Raw genomic sequence first — 23857 nt, 5'->3', positions numbered from 1 at the left:
CTAGCTCTACAGGACCCCAACTCCTGGCCTGCTGGGTCCAGGGCCTGTCCCACACCAACCTCTCTGGGAGAACGAAAGAATCTCCTTGGGCTCCATACTACCTCAACTGTACCTTTTGTTCCTAGAGCCTAAAATCTGCATCTGCCCCAGGCCTCTGGTCTTACAAATGGGGGCAGCTGGGCCGGCCACTCACCTGAGTAGGTCGATGTCAGTGTAGCCGTATTTGACCTTGTAATCCCCAATGCGCCTGGTGCTCTCCTGCCCACAGATGACCCCCACTTGCTTGATCTTTCCTGCATCCAAACCTACCAGAGGAAGAACAACACGACAACCTCAGAGTTTGTTCATAAAGAAGAACCAAAAGAAGGGGATACAGACCTATCCACAAAAACAAGGCACTGAACAGGAAGTGAGATCATAGCAGGCACCTTGGAGGGCAGTGAGCCCAAAGTCCCCCAGTGTCCTCAGCCCCCATCCCCATCAGAACACCCTTGGCTGAGTCCTCCCCTACGGGACAGCAGATCCAGCACTGCCCAGCTCAGCTCCCTCTGCAGCCTGGGCTCACGGAGAAGGGAGGGGGTGGCCATGGCGGCAGCTGGAGCCCCAGGACTTCTTTGGCTTCTCAGTCTCCACCAATAACAGTGCATACCAGAGACTCCTGGAAGCATTTCACACGTAATAACTCTTTCAATCCTCACAACACCCTGAGGTAAGTGTTACTATTATCCTCATTACACAGAAGGGGAAACTGAGGCACAGAAAACTTGAGTAAGTTCCAAAATCACCAACTAGTAAGTGTCAGAGCTGGGATTCAGCCCCAGGCAGGCTGGTCCCAAGCCCAAGGTCACAGCCCGTCCACTTCATGCCTCTCTCTACATGGCCAACAGAAGGCACAGGGCGAGCCACCAGGCCCCGCCCCCCACTCACCCAGCTGTGAGAGCCGGAAGAGCTCGTCCTCATTCTCTGTGGTGTGGTCCACGTTCAACTGTGTCACCTGCAGACCATCTACCGTGGATTTGCATAAAAGTGCACGGTTCGTACCTGCAGGAGAATTTGAGCAGCTGAGCGAAGACTGAGAGCACAGCGAAGAACAGGACACGTTGAGAAAAGAGAGAAAAGGCAAGCATCTCACACATGGAAATCCTTGAAATGAGCAAAGAAAATAGGCTCAGACCACTGGAGCCAGTCACCAGTCAGGGAGAGCTGATAATATTAAGGAATTAGGTTAAACTTTTCCAGTGACATCCGAGGACAGTTACGATCAGGATTTTAATAAGAGACCTTTTCTCTAAGGAGCCACACTGCAATATTCACAGATAGCACGACACAATGTCTGGGTTTGCTCAACAACAACGCGGGGACAGAGGGCTGTAGGTGAAGCCCCAGATGCTGGCCGGGGGAAGGATGCTGGGGCTGGGGGATGGGCACACAGCAGTTCATTAAATGCTCTTCACTCTGCTGTTTATTACAGTTTTGAATTTTTTCCATAACGAAATCTTAAGGAGGAAGAGAAGAGGGACCGTATCAGTGGGGTCTCTCCAGAGCCCCTGCAGTAAACTGCACCCTGAGGGCACCGCCTTCTTGGGCTCCCACATGGCCCTTCTTCACCTACAAATCCAAACGTCGCTGTGACCTCTCACCCTCCAGCCCACACCCAGCCCATCTTGCCGCCCTTCATGCCAAGTGGGTCTTCCACAGCCGGGCAACCTCTTCCAGACAAGGAAGGCACTGAGGTAGCCCAGAGAGAGGACACAACTCCCCAAGGCCACAAGCCAGTTAGGGGCACAGGGGGGACTCAAGCCGGGACACCAGCCTCTCAGCAGGTACTTCAAATGCCCCGGGCTGGGACTGAGATGTCCTATGGAGTTAACGGGAAACTCTTAAGTGGTCTCAGGACGCTCGAGGTGGAGGTCTTCCGTGTCTGGGAAGCAGACCGCCCAAAGGACACACGGATCCCGAGGCTGACCTTCTCCCCTGCTCTCCCGTCTTGGGACAGGCAGGTGGCTCACCGACATTGGCGACATAGAGCCTGTTGTTGAGAAGGACCGCCACCACGGCCATGGCTCCTCCCGAAATCTCCTTCTCCAACGTCTTGAGTCTTTCGAGGATCTTCTGATACTGAGGAGGCAGCTGGTGCTGAGGGACGCCCTAGAAGCCATCATCGGCGGTCAGAGCAGGCCGGGCCTCGGAGACCGTCTCACCAACCTCCCCTCCCTTACAGAGAGAGCATCTGAGGCCCAGCCGGGAAGGAAGCTGGCTGCAGCCCCAGGGCAGGCTTCTTTCAGCAGAGCCAGGCGTGACCTAACTCGTCCCGTCGGCCCTGAAGGTACCTGCGCATGACGTGAGCAGGCAGGTGACGAGGCCTGGACAGATTCGGGCAGAGGACCGACCTGGAAGGAGCTTCTCTCACACCCTGTGCCCACCCCAAGTGGAGTCCCAGAGTACGGCTGCTCGTAGCCAGCCAAGGAGGGCCCTAGGAGGGCAGACCCATTGCCACCCGCATCCCATCAGAAACTGTCCCCTAACGCCTGCTGCTCTGGCCCAGTTGTGTCAGTGGTCTGGGAGGGACATGGCAGATGAGTCCTTGCTCCTGGCAAAGCTGGACCTTGATCTGCTTCTCCTGGGGCACAGGCTGGGGACGTTACCTCAGGCAGCTGGGACTGGAGGCTCGCCTTCTCTGCCAATGCGTCATCGATGGACTCCAGGAAGCTCCTCTCCACCACATCGAAGGCCTGGAGGCAGAGGACAAGGAGGCAAAGGCCAGTTCAAACACCACTGTCATCTGCTGCTGAAATGCTCACTATTAACAGCAACAAGTTGTATCAACTGCAGGTTACCATGTGATGGGGCTTCACACGGCGCACCACCAGGCACTGCTGCTCCTGCAGAGCAAGGTCTGATAAAGATGGCCCCGCGGGGCTGGTGCCTTCCAGGTGGCAGTGCAGGGCGACCAGAGAGGCGGGACGCGGCAGAGAGGTGAGGAGCACAGGCTTGGAGTCAGGCTGCCTGAGGGCGACAGCCAGCTCTGCACTTGCCGGCCAGGCAGCGCGGCCTCCTCATGGATCGATGAAACAGACGAAGTGCTGCTCTGAGAGTGACTGAGGGTATCCACCCCGAGCACCCAGCGCCCGGCCCAGACTAAGTCTAGGTCAGTGACAGCTAGTGTCACTGCCACATCCTGAGGGCCCCTCAACACAGCTCACGCTGCCACCTTTCCCAAGGGCACCAGCTGAGAATCACTGGCACTGGGCCCTAAGGCCATGGCCGGTGCCTGGGCCCTCAGGTGCCAAGGCAGGAAAATGGCTGGGAGCGCTGTTTTCGAGGAAGAGGAATCCACACTTCTCATCTAAAACTAAGTGCCCCTGGACTTGCTTCCAAAAGGAGATGCCAGGAGGAAAAACTCCAGAACAGCAGCAAGCAGAAACACAGAAGTGGCAAACAAGCACGAGCCAACTGGGAGTGAGGAGGCAGGGCCTGGGGAGCCCGCAGTGACTAGCGGCTGAGTGCCTGAGCCACACGGAGGGAGAGGATCACCCTCAACGACCTTGTTTCTACCAGGGCTGAGCAACTGCCACCACACTCCACGTCCAAGGTGACGTCCATAATCCCCTTCCCCAGGAGCATCTCGTCCAGAGCCAACCCTGCCAGTCGTGGGGAAGGACTGCTGCTGGCTGCCCGGCCCCGCACCTGGGAAGTGGGGTGCCCCTGCCGCTGGGAGAGGCTCCCAGAGCTGGTTCTTCTGCAGAGACAAGGAGCCAGCGAGGTCTTCGGACCAGCCCCGGGCTAACCGCAGGCTCTGCAGCCGCAGGGCCGAGGCCCAGGGACCTCAGCCACGGCCAGCCAGCCCGAGCCCCAGTACCTGCAGCAGGACCCGCCGCACGTCGGCCTCAGTGTGCTCGGCGCTGAGCTGGCCCAGCAGGAGCTCCGCGGACAGCCGCTGGGCCACGAAGTTGGTTACCCGGTTGCCATCGTAGCCGTTGAAGACCCCGTACAGGAAGCAGTTGTTCTCACTCCTGACAGAGGGAGAGGGCAGGAGGTGGCCTGAGACCAGGCACTCACAGAAGAGTGATGCCAGCTCCAGGGTGAGGGGGAGGAGGGAAAGGCATTGGGGAGACAAAAGACACAGCAGCTGTGGCTTCAGGTGCCCACGTGGGTCCCCCACTTTAACCATCATTGCTCTCTGGCCATGACCTTCTAGGATACCCCTGCCCCCTGCAGCAGGCCTTCAGCTGGTCTAACGTCTAGATGTGGAGGGGACAGCAGCAGACACCACCTCCCATGGGCCATATCTCACCAGGAAGCCCCACGGAAAACAGCTGCAAAACTGCTTTCTCTTGCTTGCAAACCTACTTCTGATGCCCAGGAGAGCGCTGCCAGCACCCTCACCTGAACTTGAGCCAGTTGTCCTCTGGTGGGTGGCTCTCAGTGCCCTTGCCATCAGCAGAGTAGCTGCGGTTGGAGGCTGAGCCAACTCCAGAGAGGTGGCAGAGCGGCAGGTCGTCCGTCCAGCTTGGCTGCTGTTCCTGGGAAGGACACCAGGAAACCAAGACGCATTACCTTCTCGCCCAGGGCAGACCCCACCTCATCTTCTTTTTCTTCCCCGACAAAAACCTAGCAGGCCCGGAGCCCCACCCAGAGGGTTCCACTTCCTCCTGGAAAACAATGATGCGTGTTATGAACAAACACCTGCAGAAGGGTTTGCGTGGTTTATGGCTAATCCACAAACTTCCCCAGGAAACCTGAAAAAGACTAGAGTTCCCACATGCAAGGCTCAGCAGGGATCTCCAGGAGTGCGCTACGCTATGGAGCACGAGTGAAACACACATACACAAATGAAGCAAACTCCTCGTATAAAACTCTTTGGTGGTCCCCACCTTGCACTGCAACGGCTCTGACTCCAATCCCTCAGGCACTGGTTAAAACCACAGATTTCCAGGCCCCTCCCACAGAACGTCTGATCCTGGCGGGGCTCAGGATATATGCAGTGTAGCTGGCTCCTCCCAGGGGGACGGATTCAAGCAACCCAGATCCACACCTAGAGAAACTGACTTAGAAGCTCAGCCTCAGTCACTCTTCCTGGCACTGGGGTCTCCACGCCCTGGTCCCCACTCCACCCTGGTGTCGTCCTCTCCCATCTGCCCCCCTGCCATATGCTTCTCCACTAGTACCAAATGCTTGCAGTACCCTGTCCACATCCCGCTCTTTCCCTCTGCGTGGAACACCCTCCTTGTCCTTGTCTAATAATTCTCCATGTCCTTCGGGACTCTGGCTCGGGAGTCACCGCCTCCAGGAAGTCTTCCTTCAGGAAGCCCCTCCCCAGGCTTGGTTGCCAGCCCTCTTGTGTATCCCTACTACACTTGGCCCCCCACTCTTGCCTGTGTCTGACTCCCATTCTACCCCACGGATCTCAAAGCAGGCTGTTCAGTATAACCACGACAGAGCTTTAAACACAAACACACACACATATACACAGAGCTGTCTAGGAGCCAGCCCAAACACAGACTCTGAATTTCCTAAATCTCCTTGGGGGGGCACTCTGAGCACCTGCATTTTCTAAGCCCCAGAAACGACCCTGACACCAGGCGCAGGTGTGATCCACTAACTCTCACTGAAAGCCTCCCCTACACCCAGCCCCCACTTGAGAGCCGTGCCTGGTTCACAAAGGCATTCCCGTGCCCACCAAACTGAACTAGAGCAAACTAAAACTGGAAAAATCAAAGTTCAACTGCAAGGAGAGTAAAATTTGGATTGAAAGCTTTATTGAAAATTAAACAAGCACGAATACTGTGCACAACTTCTTACAAGTAAGCAGTAACAGACTTCAAAAAAGGATGTGAAAACTACTTCAACAGGCTTTTGCAATCAGATATGTAAAAAGCCTGTGGTCAGCTTTCGTGGCAAATTTCATCTTTTGTTTATTTACATACTGACAGGGAGTGACTTTATAGCTTTTTCATTTTTATTTTTTCATTTCAATTGCTTTTATGCTGCATTTATTCCAGCGCTTTAGTTTTGTGCTTTGCACCCTGGAGCAACTTCAGCAGAGTGTGGGAGTTTGTTTTTATTTTTAAATTAGCGTATAGTAAAATTGCCTTTCTGGTGGGCAGGTCTATGAATTTTAACACTCGTAGAGATTTGTGTAACTACCGCCACAATAAAGACACAGCACAGCCCATCTTCCCCAAACACGCCCTCATGCTGCCCCTTTGAAGCCACATCCTCCCCTAACTCCTGGCAACCACTGACCTGTGCCCCATCACTCTACAGTCTTTTCAAGAATGCCATAAATCAAATTATGCAGTGCATGACCTTTTTCTTCCTCTTTTTATTGTGGTTAACACATATAACATAAACTTTATCATCTTAACCATTTTTTAAGCCATCTTTAAGTGTACATTTTACTGGTATTAAATATATTCACAGTGTTGTGCAGCCATCACCACCATCCATCCCCATAACTCTTTTCATCTTGTAAAACTGAAACTCTATACCCATTAAACAAAAACTCCCCATTCTCCCTTCCCTCCAGCCCCTGGCAACCACCATTGTACTCTATGTCTTTAAGTACATAACCTTTCGAGACTGGATTCTCTCACTCAGCATTATGCTTTTGAGATTCACCCAAGCTGGTGCGTGCATCAACAGCTGGTCCCTTCTTATTGTAGAGCAGTATTCCATCCTATGGATGTAGTACAGTTTATCCATTCATCCCCTGAAGGGCATTTGGGCTGTTTCCAGTTTTTGGCAATTATGAAGAGAGCTGTTATAAACACTCATGGGCAGGTTTCTGTGTGAACATAACTTTTCATATCTCTAGGGTAAATACCTAGGAGTGAGACTGCTGTTTAACTTTATAAGGAACTGCCAAACTGTTTTCCAAAGTGGTGTACCATCTGCATCCCACAGGTACTGCACGACAGTTCTTGTTGCTCCACATTCTCATCACGTGGTTTGTTTTTTTTTTTTAGACATTCTAAGAAGTGTATAATGATATCTCATCACAGCTTTAATTTGCATTTCCCTAATGGCTAATAATGATGTTGAGCATCTTTTCATGTGCCTATTTGCCATTCACATATCTTCTTTGGTGAAGTGTCTCTTTAAGTCTCATACCTATGTTTTAATTGTGTTGTTTGTTTTCTTAACTACTGAATTTTGAGAGTCCTTCATATATTTTGGATAAAAGTCTTTTCTTGCATATGTGATTTGCAAATATTTTCCCCAGTCTCTACCTGCTATTTCATTCACTTACCAGTGTCTTTTGTAAAGCAAAAGTTTTTAGTTGTGATGAAATCCTTTTTTAAAAAATATTTATTTGGGCTTCCCTGGTGGCGCAGCGGTTGAGAATCTGCCTGCCAATGCAGGGGACACGGGTTCGAGCCCTGGTCTGGGAAGATCCCACATGCCGCAGAGCAACTGGGCCCGTGAGCCACAACTGCTGAGCCTATGCGTCTGGAGCCTGTGCTCCGCAACAAGAGAGGCCGCGACACTGAGAGGCCCACGCACTGCGATGAAGAGTGGCCCCCGCTCGCCGCAACTGGAGAAAGCCCTCGCACAGAAACGAAGACCCAACACAGCCAAAAATAAATAAATAAATAAATAAATTTATTTGAAAATATATATATATATTTATTTATTTTCCTTATTTTTTTGGCTGCGTCGGGTCTTAGTTGCAGCACACAGGATCTTTGTTAAGGCATGTGGGATCTTTCGTTACAGTGCACCGTCTCTGCATTGCAGTGCTCGGGCTTCTCTCCAGTTGTGGCGCACGGGCTCCAGAGCACGTGGGCTCTGTAGTTTGCAGCACGCAGGCTCTCTCACTGAGGCGCACAAGCTCAATAGTTGTGGCCCCTCATGAAATCCATTTAATCATTTTTTTTCTTTCATGGTTCATGCTTTTGATGTCATGTCTAAGAACTCTTTGCCCAGTCCCAGGTCAAGATATCTTCTGTTTTCTTCTAAAAGTGTTATAGGGACTTCTCTGGTGGTCCAGTGGTTAAGACTCCATGCTCCCAATGCAGGGGGGCCCAGGATCGATCCCTGGTCAGGGAATTAGATCCCACATGCATGCTGCAACTAAGAGCCTGCATGCCTCAACTAAAAGATCCCTCATGCCACAACTAAGACCCAGCACAGCCAAATAAACAAATTTAAAAATAAATAAGTAAAAAATAAAAGTGTTATAGTTTTACATTTAGACCTGTGATCCATTTTGAGTTAATTTCTACATAAGGCAGGAGATTTAGGTAAATTTTTTTTTTTTTTTTGGCAAATGGATGTCCAATTTTTCCAATATTATTTGTTGAAAAGACCATCCTTTCTCTGGACTTCCCTGGTGGCGCTGTGGTTAAGAATCCGCCTGCCAATGCAGGGGACACGGGTTCGAGCCCCGGTCTGGGAAGCTTCCCACATGCCGCAGAGCAGCTAGGCCCATGCACCACAACTACTGAGCCTGCGCTCTAGAGTCCGTGTGCCACAACTACTGAAGCCTGTGCACCTACAGCCTGTGCTCTGCAACAAGAGAAGCCACCGCAGTGAGAAGCCCGTGCACCTCAACGAAGAGCAGCCCCCCCAGTCGCCGCAACTAGAGAAAGCCCGCGCGCAGCAACAAAGACCCAACGCAGCCAAAAATAAATTTTTTTTAAAAAAAGAGTATTTTAAATACTTCCGGTTACTTTAAAAAAAAAGAAAAAAAGACTATCCTTTCTCCATTTAATTACCTTTTGCACCTTTGTCAAAAATTAACTGGCCATACATGTATGGGTCTATTTCTTGACTCTATTCTATTCCACTGATCTATGTGTCTATCCTTCCACCAACTCAATGCTCTTGATGACCACAGCTTTATTAATCTGTATTTAAAATCTACATTATAACATCAGTTGGTGTGATGCCTCTAACTTTATTCTTTCTCAAAACTGTTTTGGCTATTCTAGATCCTTTACCTTTCCATATAAATTTTAGAATCAGCTTGTATCTACAAGAAAATCCTGCTGGGATTTTGATTGGAATTGTTTCAAATCCATAGATCAATCTGAGGAGGTGTGACATCTTCACTATGTTGAATCTTGCAATTCATCAAATGGTATGTCTTTAAAAGTCCTTGTGTCTTCTTTATGGGATTTTAAAAATTCACACAACTTCACCACAAGGGCTTAAAAGCTATCAATGCCTACTAGCGGTCTGTGACAACAGAACATATGATGAAAATCTACTAATGGAAAAGGAACAGCAACAAGAGCTGAAATTCTGCTCAGCTCCCGATGATGCTGAGCATTTAACTCTTTCAGGTCAAGCTACAGGGAAATAAAACAAAACAAAAAACTGCTTCATAGTAACATGAAATTGTTTCTAGTTTTAATCCTGACCTGTCTCATTTTAAAGCAACAAAAATGTCTCTCTTAACATACGTGAGAACTTCAGTCTTTGGAACCCACATACGACATTATGCAATGAGAGTATATTTGATTAATACATACATTCAACAAATGTTTACTGAACATTTACAACAGGCTGGCATTACTCCAGGTGCTGTGGACACAGTGGAGAAAACAACCGAGGGTCCTGGCTTGAAACTTCCTTTCCAGGGAGAGAGACTTCAAACATGTAACACGATAAATAAACAAGGCACTTTTAGACAAGGAAATATGCTATGGAGAAAATACATCAGGGTAAGGGGACAGACAGTGGTGGGGAGGGCTCTTTCAGATGAGGTGGTCAGAAGAAGCCTCTCTGGGGAGGTGACCTCTGAGACAGACCTGAACGATTATGGAGCAGTGGCCATTTCAGAAAGTGGGGGAGGAGCCTTCCAGGCAGATGCAAAGACCTTGAGGTAGAAAATAAAATGACTTAGGTTTAAGGAAGTGTGAGGCTGGCATGGCCTCTGTAGTGAGTAGCGGGGAAAGTGGCTTGCTCCTGCGTTCACACACACGCATGCACGTGTATGCCCAAGTAGGGACAGTGTAAGGCCTTTTAGGCCACAGAAAGGAGTTCATTGCCAAGGAATTATATTTCAAGGAACAGATATTGCCAATCATCCCCTATGTCTTAGATCTGATTACCATACCTCCATCACCAAGGACCTCACAAAGGTCTCAGGCAACCTCGTAAGTAAATTTCCCAAAGAAACTCCCTTTTCTAGGGTCTGTCTCCTGCCTCCAACTGGGATGAAATTAAGCATAAGATTAAGCAGAGGCACAAAAGCATCTCCCCAACTAGGAGTGTCCCCTGTCCTGAAAAGATGGGCCAAGAAGCCAGTATTTGGAACCCCAAAATGTCACAGCTGTTTTAAAGCATGGGAGGAGAAGACATTTATACTTTCTAGAATCCTGTCTGTGATTAAAACTGAGATTAAGATGGATTGAACTCGTCCTCTAATATGAGATGAACAATATGAATGTGTCGCCCACGATGCAAAACCTGTCATCGATGCTGCAGTCACAGTGCTTCCTCTGCCGTTATCCAACTCCCACAAGGGACAGAGACAGGCTTCCAGGGACTTAGAGCTTTCCAATAAGTTCATACTTTCCAGCAAAAAAAAATAAATATTACCCAAGCGACTTATGGGCCCACTCGGCATTGAGAAATACACTATGAAAAAGACTAGTACACTAACCTTTCACAAGGAAGGAGACAAACTCAAATGGATGACTGAGGAACTTGCCACATCAGTGTGTCGTGGCAGAGGAACGATTCATGTAAAAGCACTTCACGACGGGAGCGCACGAAGCTGCTTTCAGGAGCGGGCTGATGCCGCCATGCCCGGCTGGCATGAGCGTAGCAAGCTGCCCAAACCAGAAGGACTGTGTGTCTGACAGTGGTCAACCTACTTAACAAGCACCTTATTCTTCAGAAAGTATTTATGCCTAGTGTCCGGACACTTCTACAGTGTTAAGTGCTTTTTCTGAAATTTGATTTTCATAATGTTGGGCTAGTAATATTTTGGAAATGCATTATTTTAGTAATTGGCAATCAGTGTTTAGGTCAGTCGGTAAAGACTCCAGGGCTTAAGGGCAGTGTTTGTCCATTTCTGATAAAAACACTTAAAGAAACAGTAATTGATGGATATTTTCTTAATGTGCCATCATATATATACTTCAGTCAGTCCTAATACCAGCATCTTACTTAGTGGGTAAACACAAAAGGCATTCGCATTAGGATCAGGAACACAGCAAGGATACCTATAATCTCCATTACTTAATAATGAACTGGAGGTGTTAGCATATGCAATTAGACAAGAGAAAAGAAGGAGAGCATACGACTTGAAAAAGACGTACAGTTAACTCTATTTGCAGTTGATATGATGGTATTTGGAAACCCTAAAGAATAAATAATAAAACTAACGCAAATGAAATAAATCAGTAAGGTGGCAGGATACAAAATCAACACAAAAAATCAACAGCTTTCACATACTTAAAGAAAAGATGGGCATCTAGCCTCTACTTACTGTCAACTAAAATAACAGTCTTTTTCCTCTGAAGTTCTCTTGAGTCAGTTCCCCAAAACCACACTCCTGTACAAGAGTTTTTTAAACTTAAATTTATATCGGTTGGATTATATATTAATGCTTTCATCTCAGCCATCCAGCCTGTTGACATAGTTTTGAATCTCACCCTTTGACAGATTAACAATCTCACTCAGCTGTCTATCCTGTACAGATAAGGCCTGCTACAGAGTGTTCCAAATGACTTCTAAAAAACCGTGACCAGAACAAAAAGCGTGGGAAGCTAACCCACTTCTGACAGGAGGTGTCTGCACCAAACACAGAAGGGAAGTAACACCTCCGCCAAAGGTTTAGGATACTTGAAAAGCCATGTGTATTTTTGGAGACTCAAATAAAGAGGCTACTGACCCTAGAGGTACAGTCACAGAAACAAGCACATACTTTAAAACAAACCATTTATATATGAACCTTGCTGAGCAAAGTTCTCCTATTTCACATTGACATTCTTTAAACAATGAGTTTCTAGCCAACTTGGTTTGCTATTTAAATAAAGAAAGAAGAAATAAGAAAAAAATTACCCAAAGAGCATATTAAATAGTATCTATGGTAAGGCAGAGCCTCCCCCTTTCTGTCTTTCCAAGTCCTATCCACCCACAAAAGCCCGGCTCAAATCCCACTAGTGCCAGAGGCCCGTGTTTCCCAAACCTCAACCATCCACTCACCATCTTCAACAAATCATCCATTTCATGCTTTTTCTTTAATCTGCCATTTTTTCTTTTATTCAAATGACTTCATTTTGATGTAAACTTTTCAGTATTATAAGTGGAAAACCATTATTACCTGCCAAATCTTGATGGTAATAAAAAAGGAAAACAAAACAAGGTTATTAAATTCTAGCTGAACTCATGGGCTGTTGCACTCTGAGCTGAAGCCCTGTTCTCTCTGTTGAAATAAAGGGAGATTAGCAAGAATCAGAAAGGTGTTACATACATACTAGGACCAAACCAAGTTTATCTCCTGATATCATCAGAAAGTTTCAAAGAGAACTAAAAAGCAAATAACCTCCATATGTAAGGATGTGTTTTACATCGGCATACACCTAACCACCTCACTGAATGTGTTCCAGGTTCTGGGAAAATACTGCCCAAGGCCATGGGGCCCCTTCCCTGAGAAATCCATCCCGTGGCCTCACCGTGCATTCTGGGTACCTACTCACTGGCTATTAACTATTTGGCAACTTGTGGCAACTCTCAGGTTATAGCCCGGTATTGTTAATTGGCTACTTTATTTCACCGATTCAAAGACATGTAATTTCAACATTTTTAGTATCGCTGAAGTTAGTGTGTTACAAGTTAACTAGCAGGGCACTTTCTTTCTTAGTAGTATATAAAATAATGATGTGTCCTTATAATCCATAGTGTCTTAGACCCAGTGACATATGGGCAATTTCTCAGATACTCATGAGTGCTCCTTCAGCGACGGCCCTGCGTAGAGTGCAGTCCCCACAGCAGCTGAAACATTCAGTAACAAGCTGCCAGAGAATTCCAGGAGGTGCTACCCGTGTGGGAGTGGGAGAGTATCTGGTCCTCCCTGATTTCAGCAGTGGTCCTCAAATCATTCTCACCCTGCTGTGGCCGGGTAAGCTTCAATTGTATTCTCCCCCTTCTCTCCACCGCCATCGGGGATTATCCATACCAAGCATTCATTGCTGATTCTATTAAACCCCACCAGACTGCCAACACTCTTGCTTCCCTCCTCCACGTTTCTGAACAATTTTCGGAAAGGTCATGTATTTTCTATTCACACAAACCACCCACCCCTCCACCTCTGCACACACTGATGCACACTTTCTCCCACGCCCGCAAATGCCAGGCCCGCAGCACCAGCAGCAAGCAAGCGGTGCTTAGCGCCTGAACATGAGTCGTGAGAAGCTGAGAAAGGGGAGTCTCAGGCTCAGAGCCTCATGAACACACACAACAGTGAGTATGGCTCACTTAACTCTTTGATGGGTTACAAATTCATTTCTCACAAGAAAGAATCTGTTTCGAAAAGCCTAATTTTAACTTGATTGTCTGAGGGAGATTCCAAAATTCATATTTTGGTATAAATTTCTCTAGTTATTCAATTGTATTTAACCCATTAAGGGAGTCACACCTTGTACATGTATATTTCAGCATTAGCACCTCATGTACACGTGACCATGTCACATAAAAATAGTCCGTAAGGGCTGCCCTGGTGGCGCAGTGGTTAAGAATACGCCTGCCAATGCAGGGGACACGGGTTCGAGCCCTGGCCTGGGAAGATCCCACATGCCGCGGAGCAACTAAGCCCGTGTGCCACAACTACTGAGCCTGCACTCTAGAGCCCGCGAGCCACAACTAGTGAAGCCCACACACCTAGAGCCCGTGCTCCGCAACAAAAGAAGCCACCGCAATGAGAAGCCTGCGCACCACAATGAAGAGTAACCCCCGCTCACCGCAACTAGAGAAAGCCTGAGCGCAGCAATGAAGGCCCAACACAGCCAAAAATAAAATTAATTAAATTAATTAATTAATAAAAAAAAAAAGTAGTCCCAGAGACTCATCTCAAACTCCTGGGCAGCAGAAATAGACAAAAGCATGATTCCAAGTTCAGGCCACAGCTTGAATATCAAATTATAGTATGAAAAGGCCGAGTGTTTTTGTGGGGAAAGCACCCGGATTCCTTAGACGCAAAAAGGAAGCTCTGAAAGGGAGAATCATGCCCCCAGGAAGATGGCTCTGGGTGGGGGCAGCAGTTCTCTCTCTCCAAAAAGCCTAAAACACCCCGACGCCTCCTGCCATCTCTATCTTTCTGAATGACCCCCTTTTCCTTCCTCGCTTCTCTGGGACCGACCCCACTCCTGGCCCCCACCTCTTTCACTAGGGTTTCCATCAAAGGTCCTCTATGTTTTCATCACAAATATAGCACTAATACATTCTTAAAGGGGCTACTAATAATTGTGGAGCTTACCGTGTGCTGCAGCAGTTGGACCACATTCTGACGGCATATGAGATGGTTGTAGGTGATGGTCTAAAGGATGTTTTTAAGGCTGTGTGTTTAACATACATTAGAAGAAAAATATGTGGCTAGGACCTGTGATTTCATAGATATAATTGCTCAGGAAAAATTTGATTTCAAGTTGACTTTTAAAATAATTAAGTAAATAGTAGTTTAGGCAAAATTAAACTCTTGATTCTCCCTGCCCCCAGGGCACGCCTCCTCCAGGGCTCCCCACCTCAGTAAATGGCACCACTGTTGTTCCAACCAAAACCTTGTAGTCCTTCTCGACTCTTCTTCCTCTGTCACACACCTCACACTTGATCCGTCAGCAAACCGTATCAGCTCTTCCCCCCAAACGCAGCCAGAACTGGGTCCTTCTCACCACTCCTCTCCCATCACTCTGACCAAGCCTGTCGTCTCACACCTGGCCAACGGGGAGCACCACGCAGCAGGTCCCAGGCTTCCACTCTCGCCGCTCAAACGTCTGCCTCTCGACAGAAGGCTCTTTCTCCGGCCACGAATCAGATCACTTCACGCCGCTACTCAAACCCACCCTAGAGTTCCACATCACACTTAGCGCAGAATCCAAAGCTCACATCAGGATCCACAAGGCTCCCTCGGACCTCGGCTTCTACTACTCCCCCAACGTACTCCACTCCAGCCACGCTGGCCTCCCTGACGCTCCCCTAATAGGGGAGCCTTTGCACCCCTGTTCCCTCACGCGGGAATACTCCCTCCCACATCGCCCACCTCATCTCATCAAACGTTCAACAGTCTTCCCCGACCACTCTGTCTAAAACAGGCCCTACACCCCGCTGTCTGTGAATCCTGCCTATTCTTCCTCGCAGCACCCCCATGTTATATTCTGGATATTATTATATCATATATAATCTGTACTTCTGTTTCTTATCTCCCTTACTAGAACGTAAGCTTCATGAGGGCAGGGTCCCCTGCACCTACACAGTGCCTGCCACATACTGAGTACTCAGTGACATTTAAGGGAATGAACCGTAGGCCTTCATTCACATCAGGACTGAAGGTGGAGCTTCACGGCTGGAGGGTAACCACACCAGGTCAGGAGTGTAATGTGTTCATTTAATACTAACAACACTCCTGGGAGTCCTCTCAGGTGGGGAAACCAAGGTTCAGGGATGTTAAGTGAAAAATCAAGGTTTAGGGATGTTAGTGACTTGCCCAAGGCCATACAGGACCCGTGAGCTGTTTTATCAGGCCGAAGGGCCTTTTTTTTTTTTTTTTAATTAATTAATTTATTTATTTAGTTAGGGCTGTGTTGGGTCTTTGTTTCTGTGCGAGGGCTTTCTCTAGTTGCAGCAAGCAGGGGCCGCTCTTCATCGCGGTGCGCGGGCCTTTCACTGTCACGGACCCTCTTATTGTGGGGCACAGGCTCCAGACGCGCAGGCTCAGTAGTTGTGGCTCACGGGCCTAGTTGCTCCGCGGCATGTGGGATCTTCCCAGACCAGGGCTCGAACCCGTGTCCCCTGCATTGGCAGGCAGATTCTTAACCACTGCGCCACCAGGGAAGCCCCCCAAGTTTTTTTGAAGCTACTTCAAAAGCTCATCTTTTCTGCGAAAGACCTCTTAAGGTACTACACTACCTGGGGAGCAAAGGTGAAACTCCTCAGGATGACATTCCACGAAGTGCTCTGCCATCTTGTCCCTGGCACTCCCTCCCAGCACCATGACAGCAGATCCCCAGCCCCTCCTGCAAGCCTCCACTGACCTGGTCAAATTAGGCCATCTGCAGCCCCTCAACACATTGACACTAGAGTGCCTTACACATCACATTAGTGATACAGGCTCCTTCTCCCACGCAGGACTGCAAATGCAGTGGGGGTGGACACCTGCCTTATTTATCTCCCTATCCCCAGGCCCAGTAACTACAGACCAGCAGCTCTCATAGCCACCTGCTGAATGACGGTGTTTGAGCTACTCTCACCAGACTCAGGACAGTGGAGGGCAGGTCAAGCCCAGCACACCGCATGGACCCTTGGATACCCTGTGAGCAGAGATGTCTTGATCATTAGCGTGGGAGGGGTCTGGTGTGGACATCCCTGCCATCCCTTTGCCTTTCATCACAGTGCTATGTGCTTAAAGCTAACCATCCAACTTTAAAAGATTGCACACCACCGAGGAACACATTCTGGAGCTAGCAAAGCTCGCCTCTGTCTAACCGAGTGCCCTGGGCTCCATCACACCAATAAGGGAGGGAAGCTGGTAGCCACTCTCCTCAGCAAGCCACGTCAGCCTACGACAGTTACCACACCACCATCTGCCACAACCCACCCAGTATTTCTGGAATATTTACTACACTGGGGACATTTACATAGGGGCCCTGCCCTCCTACAAAGCAGAGGGCCAGGCCTACCTAACCAACTCAAGGATAAGGCCAAACTGCCAGGCAGTAGTAAAATAAAGGGACAGCCAAAGGTGTGGAGGGGAAGAGAGCATTCCCCACTGGGAAAAGCTGGGAATCGCTGTCCTGGAAGAGCAATTTCAAAGGGAGTCTACACAAAGCCTCTCATTAGATTACAGCAGTGAAGGCCACCCTTACCCTCCGGTTCCAATGCTTCAAGACCCCTTAGGGCAGTAGGGCCAAGATCTGCTGCATTTCTGTAAAGTCACGACTGAGCACTGGACCTGGCCTCAAATGCTTTATTCATTATTTTATAAACAATTTATTGAATGCCCGGCACCTAGTGGTGAGAGGTGCTGGTAACACTATTCAGTGTTACCCTCTCTTCAAGTTCACTTTCCAGTACAGGAGGCAGACAAGTCCACAGGCAAGTACAACAGACTGCCATGTCTGAGGAGGACCCAGGGGACCAGCAACCTGCCCTCGGTCCATGGTGCCAACACGCGTGTGCATCTATGTATATGAGTGTCAAAAGGATGCAGGGGCTGGAAGACACCGGTGACAAACCCATGAGGTTCCAGACTGGGGGGAGGGGGGAGGTGGGAGGGGCGAGTCTCAAGACAATCCTCCCACTGCCTGCTCTTACCTAACCGATAAGGAAACTGAGGCTGATGGAAGCACAGTGAGTTACAGCCAGGACCAGAACCCAGTCATTCCCTCCGTATAGCTTAGAGGTTAAGAGGGTTTCTGGAATCAGAATCCCTGATTTAATCCTGCCTCTGCCACTTACCAGCTGTGTGGCCTTTGGCAAATGACCACCTCTCTGTGCCTCAGTTTCCTCATCTGTAAAACAGGAAGAATCACAGTACTTGTCTCACGGGGCTGTTATGAAAAATTAAACTTAGAAATATAAAGCTACTGGCACAAAGCCTGGGACATAGTAAGCGATACACAACTGGCTGCTGCTGCTGCTGCTGCTATGATTATTATTATCGCACGACCCGCCCAGGGCCCGGGGTAGGCTCGCTACCCCTGCTCTCTCCGAGGCCGCGCGCCACTGTCCCTGCAGGCTCCAGAACGCTCCCACCCTCCACGCGCCCTTGACGCTCGCGGCCGCTGGACGGCGAATCCGAGCCCCCGGCGGCCCGGCCGGCAACGCGCACGCGCGCGGGCCTTGCGGGGCCGCACGCGTCCGGGGTCGGGAATGAGGGGGGGCCGGCCCGGGAAAGGGGAGGGCGGCGGCCACACCCCGCTAGGGACGAGGAGGCGACCAAAGGCGGAGAAGGAGCCGCGCCTGCACCCGACAGGTCCCCACGGGCTCCCAACCCCCAGCCCGAAGAGCGACTGGGTTCCTCACATTCTGCAGCAGGCTCCTCCTCTGCGCCGCCATCTTGGAGGGACCCCCGCGGGCGTGCCCGCCTCCCGGCAGAGCAGGCGAGAAAGGCGGCTAGAGCGGCCCAAAGCCGGCCAGGAGGACAGCGCTGCCAGGGAGCTTGCGCCCAGCGCCACCCTACGGCCGAAGTAGGATGCGGCCGTAGGGAAGCGAGCGCGCAGGCGCGCTCTTCCATCCTTTCTCCCCTAAAAGATAAAGGGAAGGACGGCTTCCTTATGTGGTTGCCCTTCTTCATCTTTATTTACGAACTTTCTCCAGGATCCCTTTCAGGTGGGGCTCCTAAGACCCTGGATTAGGGTACTTTATGAGCACTATGGGGGCGGGAGAGGGCGAATTATTCATTCACTCAATTAATATTCATTGGGTGACTGTGCCTGGCCCTTTGGGGTGAAGCAGCAAGCAAGACAGGCCCTCCAAAAGCTAACATTTTAATTGGGGAGGACAACATTTACATACGTAAGTCATTTCGAATGGTGCTGCTTACTGGGAAGGGAGTTTATGGATGTGGCAGGCTTGGCAGTGTGGCAGGTAACTGGCGACAAGGAAGGGCAGGAGGGGACAGCTAGTGCACAAGGCACGAGGAAAGGGAGCGGGTGGGTTCAGGAAGCATGGGTGTCACCGAAGGCCGCTGTGGCTGGAACAGAGATGGAGGGGGAGTGAGGTGAAGAGGGTAGGGGGCAGGCTCTGACCTTGCTAGCCCCAGGCAGGAGTTGGGCTATTTGTCTGGAGGACAAAGGAAAGTTGTTGACTAATGAGCAAGCCATTGACATGACCCTGTTGGTAGAAAGATCCCTTTGACTACTGTGTACAAAACTGGTGTTTAGAAGAGGATTGGCGTGGAGACAGAAAGACCAATTAGGGGACTGTTGTACTGGATCCAGGCAACAGTCCCAAAAGTGGTTTGTGTCAGCTGATGGCGGTCGGTGAACTTTATTTAGGATATGAAATCGTCAGGGCTTGACCATGGATTGGTTGTGGGTGATGATGGGAAGAGATGTGTCAGATTCTCCCAGATTTCTGGCAAGAACAGCCAGGTGTGAGGAGAGGGAGAATGTTCATTTTCGACATGTTGGGTTTTTTTTGGCTGCGCAGCGTGGCTTGTGGGATCTTAGTTGCCCGACCAGGGATTGAACCCTGGCCCTCGGCAGTGAAAGCGCAGAGTCCTAACCACTGGACCACCAGGGAATTCCCTGGATATGTTGAGTTTGAGTTGCTTTTGAGACATGCAAGAAAAGAAGTCAGATCATTCCTTAGAGAAGACTAGCGCTCAGAGCAGCGGGTTAGTAAGCAAAGCCAACAGAGAGTCACCAGCTGGAGAGGCAGGAGGAGCAGAGGTGGCACAGAACCCAAGATGAGGAGGGCATGGGCAGCAACATGACATGCTTTTGAGAGATCCAGTTAGAAGGTAACCGAAGAAAGCCTGTTAGATTTAGCCGTCCGGAGGCCCTTGGCCCAGGCAATTCGGATAGAATGGTAGTACGGAAACCCAGATGCAGTGAGTTGAGGAGTGGCTGGGAAATGGAGACACAAAGACCTTGAGAATAGGTGGTTCTTCCCAGTTGGTGGGAGGGAACGTGGGTTTGAGAAGAGTTTTTTCTTTTAGGTTGGGAGAAACGTGAGCCTGTTTAAATGCTGAAGGAAAGGCTTAATAGAGCAGAGCTGATACTCAGAAGAGGGAAGAGGGAGGCAGTCTAGGACTGGGATGGTGATTCACCATCTTGCTGTCCTACCAGCACAGCTCCACATGGCCCAAGATGACTGCTTGAGCTCCAGTCATTTAGTCTGAGTTCATCCAGCAAGAAGGAAAGAGAAAGGTAGGAAGATGGCATTTGCTTCCTCCTTTTTTTTTTTTTTTTTCAAATCAACATTTACTTGCAAGCAATCTCCCTTCCCTTTTAAGGAGACTTCAGAGGTTCCTCATAATGCTTCTCCTTACATCTCAATGGCTGTAACCTAGCCCCATGGCCATATCTCACTGAAAGGGAGGTCAGGAAATGAAGGCTTTGGACTGAGCTACAAAGTGACCAACTACAGTTTCTGTTACTGAAAAAGGATTGGGAAACGGATACCAGGAGCTTATGTGCAGTCTCTGCCATGAAGGGGGTTGCTGAGGCCTGGTGGTTTGTCTGTTGAGGAAGCGTCTGGAAAGAATTAAGATTTGGAGTCCAGCCCACTCCATTCTAATTCCGGCTCCATGTCCTGTCACCTGTGTGACCTTGAACAAGCCACCTGCCCTCTCTGAGCCTCAGTATCTTCCTCTGTAGAATGAGAGTGATAACCTACCTGGCAGAATGACTGCAAGGATTAAATGAGATGCCACGGGAAGACCTGACCTGTGGTAGGTGCTGATGTTTATTACATTCAGAGTAAACTTTAATTTTTTAAAAGAGAATAAACACGCATTGAGCACCTACTGGATGCCAGGAACTTGTTGGATGTTTTTTCATCATACACTTATTTACTTCTCACTCCAACCTGGTGAGATAGGTATTGTAATCATCCTAATTTATAAAGCAGGAAACTCCAATTCAGCAAGTCATCCAACATAGAAATGTCAGGATTTTGAACTCAGGTCTCCTGACTCTGCGATGTTGTGATATAATAAGAAATGTATATTTCGTCTTCGTCCCAGTTCCTAGCGCAGAGCTTCTGAAAGGGTTTTGAAATTTCCTGACAGAGGTGATAGGAGCATCTTTTGTTTTTCATAACAAGCAGCTTTCCACTGTACTGGAGTTTACGGTTAATGAATGACTGGTGTCTGGAGGCCCGTAGATAACTTCAGGTTGGGGGTTAATCGCAGAGGGACCAACCTTGTGATTAGAGGATTGGAACTTTCAGTGCCCCTCTCCCCTGCCCCGGGGAGGGGAGAGGGGCTGGAAATTGAGTTAATCACCAGTGGCCAGTGATTTCATCAATCATGCCTGTGTAATGGAACCTCCATAAAAACCCTAAACGAAGGGGTTTGGAGAGCTTCTGGGTTGTGAGTACATCCACTTCCTGGGAGCGTGGTACACCCCAACCTCCATGGGGACAGAAGCTCTGTCCTCTGTGGACCCTACCAGATCTTACCCTATGTACCTCTTCATGTAGCTGTTTGTATCCTTTGTAATAAACCGGCAGAAGTAGGGTGTTTCCCTGAGTTATGTGAGCTGTTATAGCAAATTATGAAAGGTGAGGAGGGGGTGGAGGGAATCCCTGATTTGTAGCCAAATTGTACAGAAATGTGGGTAACCTGAGGACCCTCTACTTGCAACTGAAGAGGGGGACGGTCTTGTGTACTCGACCCTTAACCCGTGGGGTCTGCACTGACTCCAGGTGGTTAACATTAGAATGAATTAAATTACAGGGCGCCCCATTGGTGTCTGCAGAGAACTGGAGAATTGCTGGCTGGGGGAACCCACACACTTGGTGTCAGAAGTGTCCTGCTATTGTGGGTAAAAACACGTTAGTAGGAGACGCCAAGGCCTTTCCTGGCAACCTGTGAAGTAAGCAGACCCGCCAAGGCCCTTCCCAGCTAAGCCTCGGCATAACTTCTTCAAGTTTCTCAGACAACCACATGTTTCCTGCCTCCGTCTTTGTCCCTGTGGTTCCCACACTTGCCTGCCTGGTGAACTTCTGCTCCATCTTCAAGGCCCTTAACAAATGAAAGCCCTTGACATTTTTCTTGATCCTGTAGGGGAGGAAAAATTTCCCTCTGCCCTTCTAGGTTCTCTTTGGCTGGTCTATTATAATTAAATTGGCATAAGACAGATCAACAGGAGAAAAACAATCAAATTTAATTTCAAACGTACAGGAGCCCCAAACATATGAAGCTCAAAGAAGTGACTAAAGCAGCCAGCTTTTATACCTTGTAGGCAAAGAAACAATTACTTGTGAAGATTTGACAAAACGGAAGCCTTTTTGCTTGGGGCAGCAAATTAATGAAGAAGTAACAAAGTTTGTTTATACAGCCTTCTTGGCCTCGACACCTTGAATTTCCTATCTCTGGCGATAAGGATGCCTCCTCTCCTCCTGGTAGAGGGTATCTTCACATGGGAGATTTTTTTCCTGCTTTTTCAGGGGGACAAAGGAGGGTCAGCGTGTTCTCGCACTGGCTGTTTCCCAAGAAACTTTAATTCAAAATAATATGCCAGAGTGGCATGTTTGGGGGTGGCCTGCCCCGAACCCCATCAATTCCCTCACCAAGAATCACTCCCTCCGTCATTTTTTGATCATTTAAAACCACAGTTATTGTTTGGAGTGACCTTTCCGAGGACAGGAACTATGGCGGTTCAGCTCTGGGTCTCCTCGCAGGCCCTGGGGAAGCTGCTCAGTGACCGTGTGTGGCATCAGATTGGTTGAAGAGTCAGATGGAGATGAATGGATACATTGGGAGATGAGGCAAGTGGGGGGCAGGCAGTCCCAAGGTCCCCAAGTGACTTACAGGGGAGCTGGGACTAGACTTGGGGCTTCTAGATAACCCCCCAATGCCTCTTTCCACCCCTGACCCCCTAACCAATGCACTATGATGGGTCCTTTTTCCAAAATTCCTCGAGTCTGATTTTCCAGGGAGCAAAAAGACACTGGGCTCAGCATGGCACTTGGGAGAACAAGCATTAAGTCAGTGCCTCCTGTTTGCAGGACACTGAGCTCCCAAGGGGTAGGGGTGGATCCAAGGAAGTCCACTGGGGACAGGCCCCCTTCTCCTCTGGGGTCACCGTGCCTGGGAAGCAAGCTGTAAAGTGGATCCTGTTTTCCCCAGGACAACCCTGTGGGTCAGGGTTTGCCATCAGTCCAAGTCGTGCTTCTGCCAGAGGAACAAAGATGTCACAACTGCTGACCTTGATAACTGTTTAAACAGCCAGAGCAAGCTGCAGGTGCCCAAGTGGGCAGGCCATCTGGCGGGACAAGGGCCCCGATGCACTGTGAAACACACACGTGGCCCGGGACATCAGATGACTCCGTGCCACCCCACCGTGGCCTTTCCAAACCCCCAACAGCAGAACAAACAGCTGTGCAGAACAAACAGCCGTGCAGCTCGTTGGCCACCTTCTGGGAACTGAGAAGGGCTGTGCCTGGGAGTTGGATCCGCCCGCCCTTTGTCATGAGGTCTGCAGCAAGGCTTTCTATGGCTCCAGCCAGCTCCCCATGGAGCCAGCAGATGCCATCAGTCCTTTGTTCAGCCTCACACACAGCCCCGCAGCGAGTCTGGTTTGCAGGTAACAGCTTGGAAAGGTGCTGTTAAAGACGCTGAAGAATATTTGGAAGAGAGAATAGCATATTCGCCCACGTCCCACCACCCTCATCCTCACCTTCCTTTCTGCCTTCTCCATTCTGGCTGGGAACCCAGGCAGATATTTTGGCCTGGTTGCCAAAAGAGAATGCAGACACCACCTTGGACTGGGCTCTCTGCCTTTCTGGGCTTTTCTTGGTCACAAGCATTTTGCCATGGGGCTGTGTGGTCTTCATACTGACCATCTGAACGGAGGCATCAGAGTCCTTTGGGAACCCCCTCATTTTCAAATGTTAGCTGATAAGCGTGTTTCCAGTTGGGGGCTATTATAAACAGCTTGGCAGCAGTCATTCGTATGATTAAAAACTATTCATTAAATTTCTTAGAGAAGCACAGTGAAATACATGGAGGGGG

At 49.3% G+C, this 23857-nt stretch overlaps 1 protein-coding gene and 1 long non-coding RNA gene across 5 annotated transcripts in view; one reads left to right on the top strand and one right to left on the bottom strand.

Annotated features, from left to right (window-relative positions):
- Positions 1 to 18250, bottom strand: part of TAB1 (TGF-beta activated kinase 1 (MAP3K7) binding protein 1) — a 26608-nt gene extending 8358 nt beyond the window's left edge. For 2 of the 4 annotated variants that reach the window (XM_036865116.1, XM_036865119.1), the window contains exons 1-7: positions 18196 to 18250; positions 4387 to 4523; positions 3860 to 4013; positions 2646 to 2732; positions 2010 to 2148; positions 928 to 1041; positions 194 to 305 (exon numbers count right to left, since the gene is read on the bottom strand). In XM_036865116.1, the coding sequence (XP_036721011.1) occupies positions 194 to 305; positions 928 to 1041; positions 2010 to 2148; positions 2646 to 2732; positions 3860 to 4013; positions 4387 to 4523; positions 18196 to 18228 (776 nt within the window). In that variant the 5' untranslated portion in view covers positions 18229 to 18250. Of the gene's footprint in view, positions 1 to 193; positions 306 to 927; positions 1042 to 2009; positions 2149 to 2645; positions 2733 to 3859; positions 4014 to 4386; positions 4524 to 12165; positions 12305 to 14434; positions 14453 to 18195 lie in introns of those variants that run through there. The other 2 variants (XM_036865117.1, XM_036865118.1) reach the window with 2 other exon arrangements.
- LOC118901694 lies at positions 11707 to 23857 on the top strand. Its single transcript, XR_005021448.1, has 3 exons — positions 11707 to 11718; positions 21236 to 21239; positions 23211 to 23857. It is a non-coding gene; the product is annotated as an uncharacterized LOC118901694 (long non-coding RNA).

This window comes from Balaenoptera musculus, chromosome 10, assembly GCF_009873245.2.
Source record: "Balaenoptera musculus isolate JJ_BM4_2016_0621 chromosome 10, mBalMus1.pri.v3, whole genome shotgun sequence".
Lineage (NCBI taxonomy): Eukaryota > Metazoa > Chordata > Mammalia > Artiodactyla > Balaenopteridae > Balaenoptera > Balaenoptera musculus.
This window is presented reverse-complemented; position numbering and strand designations above follow the sequence as displayed.